This window comes from Passer domesticus, chromosome 27 (genome assembly GCF_036417665.1).
Source record: "Passer domesticus isolate bPasDom1 chromosome 27, bPasDom1.hap1, whole genome shotgun sequence".
Lineage (NCBI taxonomy): Eukaryota > Metazoa > Chordata > Aves > Passeriformes > Passeridae > Passer > Passer domesticus.
Window position 1 is genome coordinate 1,198,893 of NC_087500.1, and position 17,786 is coordinate 1,216,678.

Consider the following 17,786-nt stretch of genomic DNA (forward strand, 5'->3'; position numbering starts at 1 on the left):
AGGGCAATCCCCTCCTGGCCCATCTCACCTTCCCAGCTCCCTCTGCACAACACGGGGGAGGCTCTGAGCCACTGGGGCCGGACAAGCACGGTGTGGACAAGCTCCATCCAGGCTGGAGGGGCTGCCCAGGGGGAGTCAGGCCAGCCACGCTCTTTGAGAGGCTCCCTGGGGACGCTGTCCTGAGGGGCAGAGCAGTCCAGAGGGGCTGGACATTCTGCAGGGAGAAATCCTTGTAGGCACAGGCAGGAACAGGCCATGCCCGTGTGCCCAAAGACGAGCTGGTGAGGAAGCACAACGGCTGAGCAGGAAGCTTTACCTGGGACTCCGGGAAAACACAGAATTTACACCTTTGGAAGAAGGGCAGCACCACAGGAGGATGGCGAGGATGTTGTTGGGGCGTGCAGGGAGAAAGGCAAAAAAGCAAAGGCACAGCTGGAACTGAATTTGGCCAATTCCATAAGGGAGAACAGAAACTGCTTTTACTAAAAAATCAGCAACACCAGGAGGAACGAGAACCAACTTGTTTTTTATTGAATGCAGGGGAAAACATTGTGACAAGGGATGAGGAAAACCCTGAGATACTGATGCCTTCTCTGGGTGTCCCAGAGCTTGTGCTTGCCTGCAGCACCCTCTGGCCTTCCCTCAGCAGTGACAGCAAGAAATAACAGTCAAGGAAAAAGCATCTAAAGAAATAAAAACAGCCAACAAAGCAGCATCCAAGGAGGGCCTCAGCTAAATGGGAGGTGAACAATTGTGGCATCCCATTAACTTCTTGAAAGTCTTCTACCTTTGTTCTTCACACTATGCCTCTTCCCGGGATGCTTATCTCTGGGATTCATAGGCATCCCTGATGCGTTGAATCCATGGCAATTCAGACTTGCTGAACAGGGAACAGCACTGGGATGCTCCATGAACAGCCTGGGAACAGGGGCAACACTCGGAGGAGCTCTCTGCCCTGTAGAGCAAAGGCTGCTCTACATTCTGTGCCTCCTTGTTATCCTTCCTCCCTCTCTGTGGCAGTTTTGCACAGAACCTGAAAAAAAAACAGAGAGAGAAAATGGGCATAAAAGAGAAGGCAGCAGGTGATGGAGGCTGTGGGCAACAGGGGTGCCTGTGCTCTGCCCTGTCTGGGAAGCAGCCGCTGGAGCAGTCGGGAAGGGGCATTTCCAACGATGCAAAGCAATGGAGTGAGCGAGGTGAACGGGGACAAAAAGGCTTCTGGACATCCCATGGCCAGAGGTCCCTGGTCCGGCTCCCTTAGCAGGGAGGTTTGGCCAGGGAGGGCTGCAGCAGGTGCCAGCACCTCTCCCTGCTCTGGGGTGTGTCAGCAGAGCCCAAGGAAGATGGGGAGCCCCAGCAGGGGTGGCAATGGCTAGCAATCCAGGGAATGAGCCCTGCATGCAAAAGGCAGCTGGAGAGGATGGGAGTGAGTTCTTCACCAGCCACTGTGGGGAGGGAGTGGGGAAAAATAGGGCAGAGCCACAGCAGAGGAGACTGCTCGTGCTCACAGAGATTTGGGAGCGCCCCGGGGCCCAAGACATCCATCCCAGCGCCGGCGTGGGAAGGGCTGCTTGGGCTGGGAGCCCCTGGCCGTGCCCAGCGCTCAGGAGCCGCTTTCCCAGGGCTCCCCCAAACGCGACGTGTCGGAAACACGGCCCGAGGAGTCCTGGGCAGCGGCACCTGCGTGGCTGCGGGGCTCCAGGAGGAGCTGCTCTGCACAGGAAAGACTCTAGGTGGCATGGGCAGGACTTACCTTCTCAGCCACAATTTCCTGGGGTGGCCAGGCTGGGAGTCAAGTTCACTCTGTCGGGAGCGCTTCTGGGGAAGGAAAATGGGAGATTTGCAACATCAGTTGTCCTGTAATATTCTGCCAAACAGGGGAGAGGGTGAAAGCTCTCATTGCTGTGTGGCTGAAGGCAGGAGAGCAAAGCAAAGCTGGGGAGAGCTGGGACAGAAGGCAGGACAAGCTCCCCCCAGGCAGGCTGGACCCTGCTGAGCTGAGTGCTGGGGATGCTGCCACAAGCTTCAGGCTTGGAAAAACATCTCCTGTGGCACCCCGCACATGCAGGGGCATCTGCAGTGGCACGTGGGGCTCGTCACCTGGGCACTCCAGCTACAAGACAGACAGCTGTGTGTCAAACAAGAAACTGGCTTACGTGGAAGACACACTTCAGTATCAGTAAAACCAAGACGAAGAAAAACAGCAGAACCACAAATGTGATCACGTACACCACAACCTTCTGTTTGTGCTGTGAGGCAAGGAAGGAAGAATATGTGGGTAAGAGCATTGCTCCTTCCATTCTCCTTTGCCCAGAAGGACACATGCAGCAGTGCCCAGCAGCTCTCCTACCTTCCCTGTGAGCCCCTTGTCCTTCCCCAAGGCCATGTGAATGATCATGTTCTCTTGTTGACGACACTGCTCCATTGGATCATAGGCTCCCTGGTTCTCTTGCCTCCCTTGGAGCACCTTTAGAAGCAGCCTGGTCTTTTTGACCATCTTGGCACACGCCTGCTTGAGCTGGGGCAGGCTGCAGTCCCTCCTCAGAGCTCTCTCCACGTGGGCCATGAATGTCTTCAGGCCTTTGTGTGCCTCCATCAACTGCTGGTGATGATCAGCATTGGTTTCCAGGTCTTTTAGTACTGGCGCAAGGTCCGCACTTCGGGGTCTCACAGGTTTATGGAGGAGCATGGAGTCTTCCTCCTCTCTGGTGTCAGGCATGAGCAGGAGGTGGCCGCCGATGGAGGAATGCTTCTCTTCAGCCGTGGCTCCTCGTCTGCTGCTCACAGCGGGGTGGCTCTGAACCAACGGGTCAGAGAGAAAATCCACGTCCCTGTTTAGACCCTGGGCAGATCTGGACCTTCGCTCCACTTTCACAGGGCTCAGCACCTGGTAGAAAAGCGGATTATGTCCAACCCAATACTGCCTGTCCTTCTTCTTGTGCCGTTTGTGTGTCCTGACGTGGTACTTCCTGGCAGTTGGATCTTCCTCCTCATCTCTGTGTTGTCCAGAGATGGAGGGATCGTCAGCATGTTTTAATCCACCAGCTACAGCTGAGGGCTTCAATCCTTGCCAGTATAAACGTGACTCCATCTTCTCTTGATGCCAGCTTGAGGGTGTCTTTTCCACCACATGCTTCAGCCTGGCAGGCTGGGGCTGGTGTGGGACAGTGATTCTTGCAGCCTTGATGCTTTCTGCCTTGTGCAGCTTCTTCTTGACCTTGGCCCTCAGGTCACCAGCACTTGTTTTGCCTTCGTGCCCCAAGAGATGCTGAGGGGGATATGAATTTCTTCTGGAGCTATCCAGGCTGCTGACACCACCCTCAGCGCTCTGGGTCAGGGCAACCACAAGCGTTGCAGTTCCATGATCTCCCAGTGAAGGTTCCATGGGCTTGAGGATCAACACAGGGCTGGTGTTCAGCTCTCTGCGTTGCTCCATGTCCATTACTTCTCCCCGTGTCTGCAGCACAGTTGAGTGAACTGTAGAACACCAAGAGAGCAGATCAGCAGCTGGGCACAGACACAGGCACAGAGGTTACCCTGAGCAGCAGGAGCTCATCTCTAAGTTTAGGCATCCCAAGAGCAGAGTGGGGGATGTGTTGTGGGGAGCAGCAGAGCCCTTCAATCCATGCCATTATCCCCTCGGAGCAGAGCAGAGAGCTGGCTCTTTCCAGGTGTCTCCTGGGGCTCTGTTTGCATGGGAGGGAAACATCCCTGGGGAATGGCTTTGCTGTCGGAGAGGTTCCCACAGCTCCAGATGAGCAGGCTTGGGTGGCTCTGCAGGAGCTAGTGAAGAGCCTGAGACCCCAGAGGAAGGACCCGCGCTGCAATGGGGGCACAGACTGGCAGGGGAGGAAAGCCCAGGGACTCCTTTGCTCCAGGGCCATTCCCAAGAGCAGCAGCTCAAGCTCTTACACCGTGAAAAACTTCCCCAAAGGCACCAGAGCTCTGGGACTGTGCTGTGGGAAACCTGGGGCTGAGCCAGTGAGAGAAGCGAGCTCCCTGGGGCCCTTGGCAACCTGGCTGTATCTGTTTGCACAAGTGCAGCCTGGCCCTGCTGTGGACAGGATGTGCTGTGCCCTGTGCCCAGCTGGAGCGGGACGGTGCTTTGCTCCCCCTGCACAGCCCAAGGAGGGCATGACGGTGCTTGCTGTTCACCCTGCAGAGCACAGTGCGGACCCTGCCCTTTGTCCTGCAGTGGGCAGTGGGGTGGCACAGAAAGCAGGCTGTTAGGGGAATTTGGGGGGTTTATGAGCCAACCTCGCCTTCCAGCACCAGGGAAGGACACAGGGCATTCCTGCTTTCCTTGCCTGGGGGCATGCTGTGGGTAGCAAATTCGTAGCTTTGGTGGGCCCAGTGAGCTGTTCATTCTCCAGACAGTATGTGACACACAAGATATGGACAATCACCAGGAGCTTTCCATCCCAAGGGGTTTTGCCCAAGGCCTGCACTCCAAGGGGAGATCAGGCCCCCCAGCACGGGGCAGTGCTGCAGCATCTCCCCAGGCTCAAGAGAAGTGGCAGATTTGAGCTCCCCCCAGCCCCTCCGGACACCAACCGCACTGCGGGGCGCTGCTGCTGCACAGCTTCTCGCACAGGAACTGGATGGTCCTGCAGGGGCTCTCGGGCCGGGGACGCTCCTGGCACAGGCAGCAGGCCGTCTCCTTGGGCACTTGCCTGCAGACAAGAGGGGATTATTGCAGGAACACCTGCCCACCCACTCCGTGGCTCAGAGCCCGACTCAGGGAACACACGGGTACCACTCATGGGGCTTGTGCTTCACTGTGTGCCACAGCTCTGGGAAAGGCCCCTGACTCCCAATGCCAAACATCAGAAAGGGGATTTTAACCTGGAAAGTGGAACTGCTCCCAAAATACCACGTGACACAGAAATGCACCCGCCTGGAGTTCAAACTCTGTTTTGAGAGACCTGCAGCAAGTCACCCGAAAAGGTGAAATTCTGCCTCTGAGCGGGTGAGTTTTGGCACGTTCCCACAAGGAAACAGCAATTCTTGAGTTTACTGGGTTTCTTCTGGTTTTGTGGCACATGGATTTGTTTTCCCAGCAGAGCCCTTGTGCCAGCACTCAGAGCCTGCTGGCGGCTGGGGCTCAGTCCCACACACTCACAGGCTTTCCAAGCTCACTGTGGTCTGTAGTAGCTGCAGCAGCGTCTGCGGGGTCACTTGGGTGGCACTTAGGTCTCTGCAGGCATTGCAAAGAGATCATGAAATTCTCTGGTGACATTGCCAGGACTCTGCTCTGACAGCAAGCCCAGGGCCCTGATGATGGTGGTGCTGTTGGCAGAGGCATCCCCTTCTGCCTGCTCCAAGAGCAGCCCTTCTGGAGCCCAGCTTCCCTCTGCCTCGCCCTGCTCTAAACCAGCCCCTCGGAATCAGGAGGGCAACCCTGCAGCTCCCGTGGCAGACAGATGCCACCAGAAAGGATTGCCCCTCTCCCGACCTCCTGCTGCTCTCCCCTGAGGGCAGCTGAGTCCCTGGAGGGGGCAGGAGCCTGGAGCTGCTGGCAGGAGTGCACTTGATTCCCAGAGCCCTGCGGCCACTCCACGGCCCCACACCTGCATGGGCTCTCTCAATCCCTGAAAGGTTGTGTCCCAGTTCCTGGGCTGCTTTGCAGCTGGGGACACACCAGCACTGCTTGGCCTTTGCCTTGCTCTGCTGCAGCTGGGCCACTTGTGTCTCCAGCAGACTCAGGCTGGCCCACAGGCAGATTTGCTCCTGCCCCATTTGGGCTGCCCTCCTGAGAACAGGGCACTCGAGAGAGACACAGCTCTCTGTGCATCTGCTCCAAACGAGCCAATACTTACAGAGAGCGCACTGAGGGCAGCTTGAAGAAGGCAGAGTCATCTATCACAACCAGCGGGTTTTGGCTGAGGATCCTGGGAAACAACAGAGCTCTGTCAGGGCTGATGGCAAGGATGTGAGCTGGCTGTGCCGGGCACGTGGGCACGGCCTGGGCCCATCCAAGGAAGCCTTGCAGGAGATGAGCAGGGCAGGGCAAAGAGCCTTTGCAGCTGCACACTCCTGCTGCTCCCTGGCTGACATGCACACTCGCAATCAGGACTTTCCCAAGGGCAAATCTGCTCCTGCCCAGGGACCCTGCAGAGGCTCGCCCTGCCGTGCCTTTAGCCCTGGGGCCACTTACAGCTCCTGGAGGAACTGCATCCCATGCCAGGCCTGGAAAGTGCCGCTGCGGATCCGCGTGAGGCCGTTCCCGGAGAGATTTCTGGGGAGAGAGGAGGTCACACACAGGAATCGGGCCTGCCCTACAGAAAGAGGGGACAAAGCGGGATCCCTTTGCAGGAAAGGTGCAAATCCAAGGTGGAAGAGGGAGGCAACTGCTGCTTTCTCAGTGTTTGTAGCCTGCCCAGGAGGCCAAGCGAGCGGCACACGTGCTGACTCTCTTTCTGTTCCAGGAAGCAGCCAAGGCTGCAAGAACTGGCTGCCTGATGGCTGTGTGTGGACAACCCCGCTGGGCTCTGTCCCCTGGCATGGCTGCCCAGCCATCGGCATTGACCTCTGCAGCTCAGCTGGGCTCTGGGCAGGGCAGAGTTAGGGACTGAGGGCAAAAGAACAGCAGCATTTTCTTGCACAGGAAATTGGAGTGCCCAAGGCAAAGACAGAGCTAAAAACCCAGAAAGGAACTTGATCACTCACAGAAACTTCAGGAAAGGCAGTGGCTCAAAAGCCCGTTCCTCAATGGTCTGGATCTCATTGTAGGACAAATCCCTGTTCCAGTTAGAGCAACAAATGTCACTTCCAATTGCCCTGTTGCATCTAGCTGCCTCTGCAGCCTTGATGCCAGCACGGACAAAGGCCACATGCCCGTGGCTGGGCTGAGCAGCAGGGCCCCAGGGAGGGGCAGGCAGGAGCCCCCCACCATGGGCAGGGCCCGGTGCTTACAGGTGCTTCAGCAGGAACAGCCCCTCCAGGGAATGGCTCTTCACTGTCCGCTGCTCATTGTCCCTGAGCACTCTGCAAGGGGGCACAGGGACATTGTGACAGCGGCCGCTGGCCAGCAGCAAATGGCATTGTCATGGGAAAATCTCCTGCAGCAGCTTGACTGAAGCATCTCTTTGGGACACTGCAGGGATCGTCCCCACTCCTGGCCACAGCAGGCCCTTGCTCCTGGCTGGCTGAAGGTGACCACAGCGTGATCCCTGAGCAGACACACACGGGGATGCTGCAAGAGGCTCATGGCAATTCTTGCCATACTGGGAAGCTGGGCTGATTCACACCCCTCCTTGCAGAGCCACAGAGCTTTGAACTCCAATGGAAAGGATGCAAGCGGGTGGTAGAAGGGCTGCTGATCCCATCCCCAGACCAAAGGATGGAAAATCCCCAAACTCCTGACTTTTGAAATGGTGCAGGCCACTTACAATGTCTCAGCCCATGGGTAGTCCTTCCAGGCCTGTTTTCCAAGAGCAGCAATGGAATTACCAGTGAAATCTCTGCAAAGAAACAAAAGGCCCGGTGCCCCCTCAGGAAAACCCATTTCCTTGCTGCTGAGCTGGAATTGGGCTTTGCCTGGAGAAGGCACAGCGTGCCCAGCCTGGCTTCACCCCCATGCTGAGCACAGGGCCCCAAACCCACGCTGTCCCCAGGCAGAGAGTCCCCCGGGTGTCCCAGGTGGGCTCTGCAGACACAGGGAGCCGACGAGGGGCAGCTGTAGGGCTCTGTGGGGCCCCGGGACTCACAGGACGGCCAGGGCTTGGCGGCGGCTGGCTGGGGGCACGGTGGCCAGCCCGGTGTGGCGGCAGTTCAGCCGCCCATGGCCCGGGCAGCGGCAGGGCTCTGGGCAGAGCTCTTTGGCCACTCCTGCCGAGGGAGCCACTGCCAGCAGCAGGGCCAGCAGGAGCAGAGCGCGCACGAGACGCGGCACCAGGTCCATGGCGAGGCAGGACTGGCTGCAGTCACCTGGGACACAGCCCTCAGGTGCAGCTGTGGCAGTTCCTGTGTCACAGTGGTGCTGCCAATGTCACAGTGCTCCCTTCTGTGTCATTGTACCAATGCTTGTGGTGGTGCTTGGCAACAGAGCTCGCAGGCCATGGTGTCACCAAGTGACTCTGTCTCAGAGCCATCAATCCGTGGAATCATGGAATGGATTGGCTTGGAAGGGACCCAAAGGCACATCCAGTGCCACCCCTGCCATGCACAGGCACCCCTTCCACTATCCCAGGCTGCTCCAAGCCTCGTCCAACCTGGCCTTGGACACTGCCAGGGATCCAGGGGCAGCCACAGCTGTTCTGGGCACCCTGTGCCAGGGCCTCACCCCCCACACAGGGAAGGATTTCTCCTGAACGTTTGATCTAAGCCTGCTCTCTGTCACTGTGGAGCCATTCCCATTTGTATTGGGTTTGTGTGGCCAAGTTTTCGCATGGCATTGGGGCTACAGGTGCTGTTGAAATTGCTTTTGCTTCTCATTATCCTGCCCTGGTTTTGTTGGTAATAAATGTAATTAATATCCCCAAGTTCCCTCCGTTGTGTCCGTGAGGGTGATGACCAGGGAGGGATCTCTCCCTCTCTTTCTGGAAGCTCATGAGCCTTTTGCTGCCTTTCCTCTCCTCTCCACTCGGGCGGAGCGCTGACAGCGCCTTTGGTGGGCAGCCGGCATCCAGCCAGGGCCAAAGCCCGCCTGGCGCCGGGAGAGCGCGGGCAGCTTCCCGAAAGCCGGGCACAGGCGGGATGGCCGCCGGCAGAGCCTGAGGGAGCCGCAGCGCCAATGGCGGGAAGCGCGGGCAGCCTGAGGGGCGGCAGCTCCGCCTCAGCGCGCCGGCACCGGCAGCGACCGCCGCGCAAAGGGAGCCGCGGGCAGCTTTGGCGAGGCCGGCACGGCCCCGCAAGCAGCGCCCGCACAGGCGCCCCGGCCCGGCCGGGAAGCGCGGCCGCTCCGCCGCACAGGCAGCTCCGGCTCCGGGCAGCGCCTCCGGCAGCGGCCGCCCCGGCCTGAGGGGAAACGCGCGGGCCAGCAGCTCGGGCCGGGGCGGCTCCGGCAGCGCCTGCGGCAGGGCGGCCTCCATTCCTGGCCACGGAGCCACGGAGCCTCAGAGTCGCTGTCCATGGTGGAGACCTCCGGGTTCAGCGGGTCCATCCTGTGCCCGATCCCCACCTTGGCAGCCAGGCCACAGCACTCAGTGCCACCTCCAGCTGTCCCTTGCACCCCTGCAGGCATGGGGAGTCCAGCGCCTCCTTGGGCAGCCCCTTCCAAGGCCTGACCACCCTTTCCATGGAGAAATTTCACCCTGATCTCTCTGTTTCCTGTCTTACACACCCGGACACTATTTTAAGCCTCTTCTGAGCCATATTCGACCAAGGTGCCTTTCATGCATGCCCATTAAACCTCCTGGAGAAGGTGATTCTGCTCCATCACAGCAGCCCTTCAGCAGGAGGTTCAACAATGCAACCATCAGCCTGGGAGCCAGGCAGGAGTGAGGGAGGGCAAAGGGAAGGAGGAGGAGGAGGTGAAAACCTCAGGGGTACAGAGGGGACAATGCTGCTTGTGCAGCTCCAAGCCAGCACCATGGGGACACCCGTGCCGAGACCTCTGCAGGAGGACACCGGCCATTCCCCTTCCCACCCCCCACCCAGAGCTCTTGTGTTCACAGGAGACATTTGGAACACAAAAGTGTTGACCCTGGAAAGCTACAGGGGCCTTGGGATGTTTTAGAAGCGCTACTGCAAAGCCTCTTCCTTTGATATCCAAAGAGCTATCCAGGAAGGTCTCGTTGGAATGGGAAAACTCCACAGGGAGTGCTGGAGCCAGGCACTGGCACTGGGGCTGGCAGAAATAACACCTGGGTGAGGTAGGACCAGGTGCATGCTCTGCTCAGCCCAGTGGCAGAGCTGAAGGGGGAAGTGCAAAGATAAGGAGTGGCAGAGGCAGAGGGACTGCTGGAGCCCCTCTGAAGCAGCCATTGCACAAACGTCCCAGACAGGCACATCCCAAGAAGCCCAGGATGCCCAAGGCTGTGGCCAGCAGGCAGGGGGAGGGGATCCAAAACAAGGGCAATGGAAACAGGTCCCTGCTGGGGGCAGCAGGGCAATCCCCTCCTTACCCATCTCACCTTCCCAGCTCCCTCTGCACAACACGGGGGAGGCTCTGAGCCGCTGGGGCCGGACAAGCACGGTGTGGACAAGCTCCATCCAGGCTGGAGGGGCTGCCCAGGGGGAGTCAGGCCAGCCACGCTCTTTGAGAGGCTCCCTGGGGACGCTGTCCTGAGGGGCAGAGCAGTCCAGAGGGGCTGGATATTCTGCAGGGAGAAATCCTTGTAGGCACAGGCAGGAACAGGCCGTGCCCGTGTGCCCAAAGACGAGCTGGTGAGGAAGCAGAGCGGCTGAGCAGGAAGCTTTACCTGGGACTCCGGGAAAACACAGAATTTACACCTTTGGAAGAAGGGCAGCACCACAGGAGGATGGCGAGGATGTTGTTGGGGCGTGCAGGGAGAAAGGCAGGAAAGCAAAGGCCCAGCTGGAACTGAATTTGGCCAATTCCATAAGGGAGAACAGAAACTGCTTTTACAAATACATCAGCAACACCAGGAGGAACGAGAACAAACTTGGTTTTTATTGAATGCAGGGTAAAACATTGCGACAAGGGATGAGGAAAACCCTGAGATACTGATGCCTTCTCTGGGTGTCCCAGAGCTTGTGCTTGCCTGCAGCACCCTCTGGCCTTCCCTCAGCAGTGACAGCAAGAAAATAACAGTCAAGGAAAAAGCATGTAAGGAAATAAAAACAGCCAACAAAGCAGCATCCAAGGAGAGCCTCAGCTAAATGGGAGGTGAACAATTGTGGCATCCCATTAACTTCTTGAAAGTCTTCTACCTTTGTTCTTCACACTATGCCTCTTCCCGGGATGCTGATCTCTGGGATTCATAGGCATCCCTGATGCGTTGAATCCACAGCAATTCAGACTTGCTGAACAGGGAACAGCACTGGGAAGCACCATGAACAGCCTGGGAACAGGGGCAACACTTGGAGGAGCTCTCTGCCCTGTAGGGCAAAGGCTGCTCTACATTCTGTGCCTCCTTGTTATCCTTCCTCCCTCTCTGTGGCAGTTTTGCACAGAACCTGAAAAAAAAAACAGAGAGAGAAAATGGGCATAAAAGAGAAGGCAGCAGGTGATGGAGGCTGTGGGCAACAGGGGTGCCTGTGCTCTGCCCTGTCTGGGAAGCAGCCGCTGGAGCAGTCGGGAAGGGGCATTTCCAACGCTGCAAAGCAATGCAGTGAGCGAGGTGAACGGGGACAAAAAGGCTTCTGGACATCCCATGGCCAGAGGTCCCTGCTCCCGCTCCCTAAGCAGGGAGGTTTTGGCCAGGGAGGGCTGCAGCAGGTGCCAGCACCTCTCCCTGCTCTGGGGTGTGTCAGCTGAGCCCAAGGAAGATGGTGAGCCCCAGCAGGGGTGGCAATGGCTGGCAATCCAGGGAATGAGCCCTGCATGCAAAAGGCAGCTGGAGAGGAAGGGAGTGAGTTCTTCAGCAGCCACTGTGGGGAGGGAGCGGGGAAAAATAGGGCAGAGCCACAGCAGAGGAGACTGCTCGTGCTCACAGAGATTTGGGAGCGCCCCGGGGCCCAAGACATCCATCCCAGCGCCGGCGTGGGAAGGGCTGCTTGGGCTGGGAGCCCCTGGCCGTGCCCGGCGCTCAGGAGCCGCTTTCCCAGGGCTCCCCCAAACGCGACGTGTCGGAAACACGGCCCGAGGAGTCCTGGGCAGCGGCACCTGCGTGGCTGCGGGGCTCCAGGAGGAGCTGCTCTGCACAGGAAAGACTCTTGGTGGCATGGGCAGGACTTACCTTCTCAGCAACAATTTCCTGGGGTGGCCAGGCTGGGAGTCAAGTTCACTCTGTCGGGAGCGCTTCTGGGGAAGGAAAATGGGAGATTTGCAACATCAGTTGTCCTGTAATATTCTGCCAAACAGGAGTGAGGGTGAAAGCTCTCATTGCTGTGTGGCTGAAGGCAGGAGAGCAAAGCAAAGCTGGGGAGAGCTGGGACAGAAGGCAGGACAAGCTCCCCCCAGGCAGGCTGGACCCTGCTGAGCTGAGTGCTGGGGATGCTGCCACAAGCTTCAGGCTTGGAAAAACATCTCCTGGGGCACCCAGTACATGCAGGGGCATCTGCAGTGGCACGTGGGGCTCGTCACCTGGGCACTCCAGCTACAAGACAGACAGCTGTGTGTCAAACAAGATATTGACTTACGTGGAAGACACACTTCAGTATCAGGAAAACCAAGATGAAGAAAAACAGCAAAACCAGAAATGTGATCACGTACACCACAACCTCCAGTTTTTGCTGTGAGGAAAGGAAGGAAGAATATGTGGGTAAGAGCATTGCTCCTTCCATTCTCCTTTGCCCAGAAGGACACATGCAGCAGTGCCCAGCAGCTCTCCTACCTTCCCTGTGAGTCCCTTGTCCTTCCCCAAGGCCATGTGAATGATCATGTTCTCTTGCTGACGACACTGCTCCATTGGATCATAGGCTCCCTGGTTCTCTTGCCTCTCTTGGAGCACCTTTAGAAGCAGCCTGGTCTTTTTGACCATCTTGGCACAGGCCTGCTTGAGCTGGGGCAGGCTGCAGTCCCTCCTCAGGGCTCGCTCCACGTGGGCCATGAATGTCTTCAGGCCTTTGTGTGCCTCCATCAACTGCTGGTGATGATCAACATTGGTTTCCAGGTCTTTTAGTACTGGCGCAAGGTCCGCACTTCGGGGTCTCACAGGTTTATGGAGGAGCATGGAGTCTTCCTCCTCTCTGGTGTCAGGCATGAGCAGGAGGTGGCCGCCGATGGAGGAATGCTTCTCTTCAGCCGTGGCTCCTCGTCTGCTGCTCACAGCGGGGTGGCTCTGAACCAACGGGTCAGAGAGAAAATCCACGTCCCTGTTTAGACCCTGGGCAGATCTGGACCTTCGCTCCACTTTCACAGGGCTCAGCACCTGGTAGAAAAGCGGATTATGTCCAACCCAATACTGCCTGTCCTTCTTCTTGTGCTGTTTGTGTGTCCTGACGTGGTACTTCCTGGCAGTTGGATCTTCCTCCTCATCTCTGTGTTGTCCAGAGATGGAGGGATCGTCAGCATGTTTTAATCCACCAGCTACAGCTGAGGGCTTTAATCCTTGCCAGTATAAACGTGACTCCATCTTCTCTTGATGCCAGCTTGAGGGTGTCTTTTCCACCACATGCTTCAGCCTGGCAGGCTGGGGCTGGTGTGGGACAGTGATTCTTGCAGCCTTGATGCTTTCTGCCTTGTGCAGCTTCTTCTTGACCTTGGCCCTCAGGTCACCAGCACTTGTTTTGCCTTCGTGCCCCAAGAGATGCTGAGGGGGATATGAATTTCTTCTGGAGCTATCCAGGCTGCTGACACCACCCTCAGCGCTCTGGGTCAGGGCAACCACAAGCGTTGCAGTTCCATGATCTCCCAGTGAAGGTTCCATGGGCTTGAGGATCAACACAGGGCTGGTGTTCAGCTCTCTGCGTTGCTCCATGTCCATTACTTCTCCCCGTGTCTGCAGCACAGTTGAGTGAACTGTAGAACACCAAGAGAGCAGATCAGCAGCTGGGCACAGACACAGGCACAGAGGTTACCCTGAGCAGCAGGAGCTCATCTCTAAGTTTAGGCATCCCAAGAGCAGAGTGGGGGATGTGTTGTGGGGAGCAGCAGAGCCCTTCAATCCATGCCATTATCCCCTCGGAGCAGAGCAGAGAGCTGGCTCTTTCCAGGTGTCTCCTGGGGCTCTGTTTGCATGGGAGGGAAACATCCCTGGGGAATGGCTTTGCTGTCGGAGAGGTTCCCACAGCTCCAGATGAGCAGGCTTGGGTGGCTCTGCAGGAGCTAGTGAAGAGCCTGAGACCCCAGAGGAAGGACCCGCGCTGCAATGGGGGCACAGACTGGCAGGGGAGGAAAGCCCAGGGACTCCTTTGCTCCAGGGCCATTCCCAAGAGCAGCAGCTCAAGCTCTTACACCGTGAAAAACTTCCCCAAAGGCACCAGAGCTCTGGGACTGTGCTGTGGGAAACCTGGGGCTGAGCCAGTGAGAGAAGCGAGCTCCCTGGGGCCCTTGGCAACCTGGCTGTATCTGTTTGCACAAGTGCAGCCTGGCCCTGCTGTGGACAGGATGTGCTGTGCCCTGTGCCCAGCTGGAGCAGCAGGACGGTGCTTTGCTCCCCCTGCACAGCCCAACGAGGGCATGACGGTGCTTGCTGTTCACCCTGCAGAGCACAGTGCGGACCCTGCCCTTTGTCCTGCAGTGGGCAGTGGGGTGGCACAGAAAGCAGGCTGTTAGGGGAATTTGGGGGGTTTATGAGCAGACCTCGCCTTCCAGCACCAGGGAAGGACACAGGGCATTCCTGCTTTCCTTGCCTGGGGGCATGCTGTGGGTAGCAAATTCGTAGCTTTGGTGGGTCCAGTGAGCTGTTCCTTCTCCAGACAGTATGTGACACACAAGATATGGACCAGGAGCTTTCCATCCCAAGGGGTTTTGCCCAAGGCCTGCGCTCCAGGGGGAGATCAGGCCCCCCAGCACGGGGCAGTGCTGCAGCATCTCCCCAGGCTCAAGAGAAGTGGCAGATTTGAGCTCCCCCCAGCCCCTCCGGACACCAACCGCACTGCGGGGCGCTGCTGCTGCACAGCTTCTCGCACAGGAACTGGATGGTCCTGCAGGGGCTCTCGGGCCGGGGACGCTCCTGGCACAGGCAGCAGGCCGTCTCCTTGGGCACTTGCCTGCAGACAAGAGGGGATTATTGCAGGAACACCTGCCCACCCACTCCGTGGCTCAGAGCCCGACTCAGGGAACACACGGGTACCACGCATGGGGCTTGTGCTTCACTGTGTGCCACAGATCTGGGAAAGGCCCCTGACTCCCAATGCCAAACATCAGAAAGGGGATTTTCACCTGGAAAGTGGAACTGCTCCCAAAATACCACGTGACACAGAAATGCCCCCGCCTGGAGTTCAAACTCTGCTTTGAGAGACCTGCAGCAAGTCACCCGAAAAGGTGAAATTCTGCCTCTGAGCGGGTGAGTTTTGGCACGTTCCCACAAGGAAACAGCAACTCTTGAGTTTACTGGGTTTCTTCTGGTTTTGTGGCACATGGATTTGTTTTCCCAGCAGAGCCCTTGTGCCAGCACTCAGAGCCTGCTGGCGGCTGGGGCTCAGTCCCACACACTCACAGGCTTTCCAAGCTCACTGTGGTCTGTAGTAGCTGCAGCAGCGTCTGCGGGGTCACTTGGGTGGCACTTAGGTCTCTGCAGGCATTGCAAAGAGATCATGAAATTCTCTGGTGACATTGCCAGGACTCTGCTCTGACAGCAAGCCCAGGGCCCTGACGATGGTGGTGCTGTTGGCAGAGGCATCCCCTTCTGCCTGCTCCAAGAGCAGCCCTTCTGGAGCCCAGCTTCCCTCTGCCTCGCCCTGCTCTAAACCAGCCCCTCGGAATCAGGAGGGCAACCCTGCAGCTCCCGTGGCAGACAGATGCCACCAGAAAGGATTGCCCCTCTCCCGACCTCCTGCTGCTCTCCCCTGAGGGCAGCTGAGTCCCTGGAGGGGGCAGGAGCCTGGAGCTGCTGGCAGGAGTGCACTTCATTCCCAGAGCCCTGCAGCCACTCCACGGCCCCACACCTGCATGGGCTCTCTCAATCCCTGAAAGGTTGTGTCCCAGTTCCTGGGCTGCTTTGCAGCTGGGGACACACCAGCACTGCTTGGCCTTTGCCTTGCTCTGCTGCAGCTGGGCCACTTGTGTCTCCAGCAGACTCAGGCTGGCCCACAGGCAGATTTGCTCCTGCCCCATTTGGGCTGCCCTCCTGAGAACAGGGCACTCGAGAGAGACACAGCTCTCTGTGCATCTGCTCCAAACGAGCCAATACTTACAGAGAGCGCACTGAGGGCAGCTTGAAGAAGGCAGAGTCATCTATCACAACCAGCGGGTTTTGGCTGAGGATCCTGGGAAACAACAGAGCTCTGTCAGGGCTGATGGCAAGGATGTGAGCTGGCTGTGCCGGGCACGTGGGCACGGCCTGGGCCCATCCAAGGAAGCCTTGCAGGAGATGAGCAGGGCAGGGCAAAGGGCCTTTGCAGCTGCACACTCCTGCTGCTCCCTGGCTGACATGCACACTCGCAATCAGGACTTTCCCAAGGGCAAATCTGCTCCTGCCCAGGGACCCTGCAGAGGCTCGCCCTGCCGTGCCTTTAGCCCTGGGGCCACTTACAGCTCCTGGAGGAACTGCATCCCATGCCAGGCCTGGAAAGTGCCGCTGCGGATCCGCGTGAGGCCGTTCCCGGAGAGATTTCTGGGGAGAGAGGAGGTCACACACAGGAATCGGGCCTGCCCTACAGAAAGAGGGGGCAAAGCGGGATCCCTTTGCAGGAAAGGTGCAAATCAAAGGTGGAAGAGGGAGGCAACTGCTGCTTTCTCGGTGTTTGTAGCCTGCCCAGGAGGCCAAGCGAGCGGCACACGTGCTGACTCTCTTTCTGTTCCAGGAAGCAGCCAAGGCTGCAAGAACTGGCTGCCTGATGGCTGTGTGTGGACAACCCCGCTGGGCTCTGTCCCCTGGCGTGGCTGCCCAGCCATCGGCATTGACCTCTGCAGCTCAGCTGGGCTCTGGGCAGGGCAGAGTTAGGGACTGAGGGCAAAAGAACAGCAGCATTTTCTTGCACAGGAAATTGGAGTGCCCAAGGCAAAGACAGAGCTAAAAACCCCAGAAAGGAACTTGATCACTCACAGAAACTTCAGGAAAGGCAGTGGCTCAAAAGCCCGTTCCTCAATGGACTGGATCTCATTGTAGGACAAATCCCTGTTCCAGTTAGAGCAACAAATGTCACTTCCAATTGCCCTGTTGCATCTAGCTGCCTAAGCAGCCTTGATGCCAGCACGGACAAAGGCCACATGCCCGTGGCTGGGCTGAGCAGCAGGGCCCCAGGGAGGGGCAGGCAGGAGCCCCCCACCATGGGCAGGGCCCGGTGCTTACAGGTGCTTCAGCAGGAACAGTCCCTCCAGAGAATGGCTCTTCACTGTCCGCAGCTCATTGTCCCTGAGCACTCTGCAAGGGGACACAGGGACATTGTGACAGCGGCCGCTGGCCAGCAGCAAATGGCATTGTCATGGGAAAATCTCCTGCAGCAGCTTGACTGAAGCATCTCTTTGGGACACTGCAGGGATCGTCCCCACTCCTGGCCACAGCAGGCCCTTGCTCCTGGCCGGCTGAAGGTGACCACAGCGTCATCCCTGGGCAGACACACACGGGGATGCTGCAAGAGGCTCATGGCAATTCTTGCCATACTGGGAAGCTGGGCTGATTCACACCCCTCCTTGCAGAGCCACAGAGCTTTGAACTCCAATGGAAAGGATGCAAGCGGGTGGTGTGGGGGCTGCTGATGCCATCCCCAGACCAAAGGATGGAAAATCCCCAAACTCCTGACTTTTGAAATGGTGCAGGCCACTTACAATGTCTCAGCCCATGGGTAGTCCTTCCAGGCCTGTTTTCCAACAGCAGCAATGGAGTTGCCAGTGAAATCTCTGCAAAGAAACAAAAGGCCCAGTCCCCCCTCAGGAAAACCCATTTCCTTGCTGCTGAGCTGGAATTGGGCTTTGCCTGGAGAAGGCACAGCGTGCTCAGCCTGGCTTCACCCCCATGCTGAGCTCAGGCCCCCAAACCCACGCTGTCCCCAGGCAGGGAGTCCCCCGGGTGTCCCAGGTGGGCTCTGCAGACACAGGGAGCCGAGGAGGGGCAGTTGCAGGGCTCTGTGGGGCCCCGGGACTCACAGGAGGGCCAGGGCTTGGCGGCGGCTGG

At 58.1% G+C, this 17,786-nt stretch overlaps 2 protein-coding genes across 3 annotated transcripts; both read right to left on the reverse strand.

Moving 5' to 3' along the window:
• Positions 1-507: 507 nt before the first annotated feature.
• LOC135286517 (uncharacterized) lies at positions 508-9,032 on the reverse strand. The gene is made up of 10 exons (XM_064399609.1): positions 8,516-9,032; positions 7,710-7,929; positions 6,916-6,987; positions 6,158-6,238; positions 5,820-5,891; positions 4,555-4,673; positions 2,351-3,477; positions 2,157-2,249; positions 1,754-1,818; positions 508-1,033 (listed from the first exon to the last, which is right to left on the reverse strand). Exons 1-10 carry the CDS (start codon positions 9,030-9,032, stop codon positions 823-825), a joined length of 2,577 nt encoding a protein of 858 aa, XP_064255679.1. The 3' UTR covers positions 508-822.
• A 1,523-nt stretch (positions 9,033-10,555) lies between these two features.
• LOC135286722 (uncharacterized) lies at positions 10,556-15,546 on the reverse strand. Of its 2 annotated transcripts, XM_064399899.1 has the most exons (5): positions 14,603-15,546; positions 12,402-13,528; positions 12,208-12,300; positions 11,805-11,869; positions 10,556-11,082 (listed from the first exon to the last, which is right to left on the reverse strand). In XM_064399899.1, the coding sequence occupies exons 2-5, from the start codon at positions 13,491-13,493 to the stop codon at positions 10,851-10,853; spliced, it is 1,482 nt and encodes a 493-aa protein (XP_064255969.1). In that variant the 5' UTR covers positions 13,494-13,528; positions 14,603-15,546; the 3' UTR covers positions 10,556-10,850. The 2 variants fall into 2 exon arrangements, with proteins under 2 accessions (XP_064255969.1, XP_064255968.1); XM_064399898.1 differs by lacking the exon at positions 14,603-15,546 and having other exon boundaries at positions 12,402-14,049.
• Positions 15,547-17,786: the final 2,240 nt, after the last annotated feature.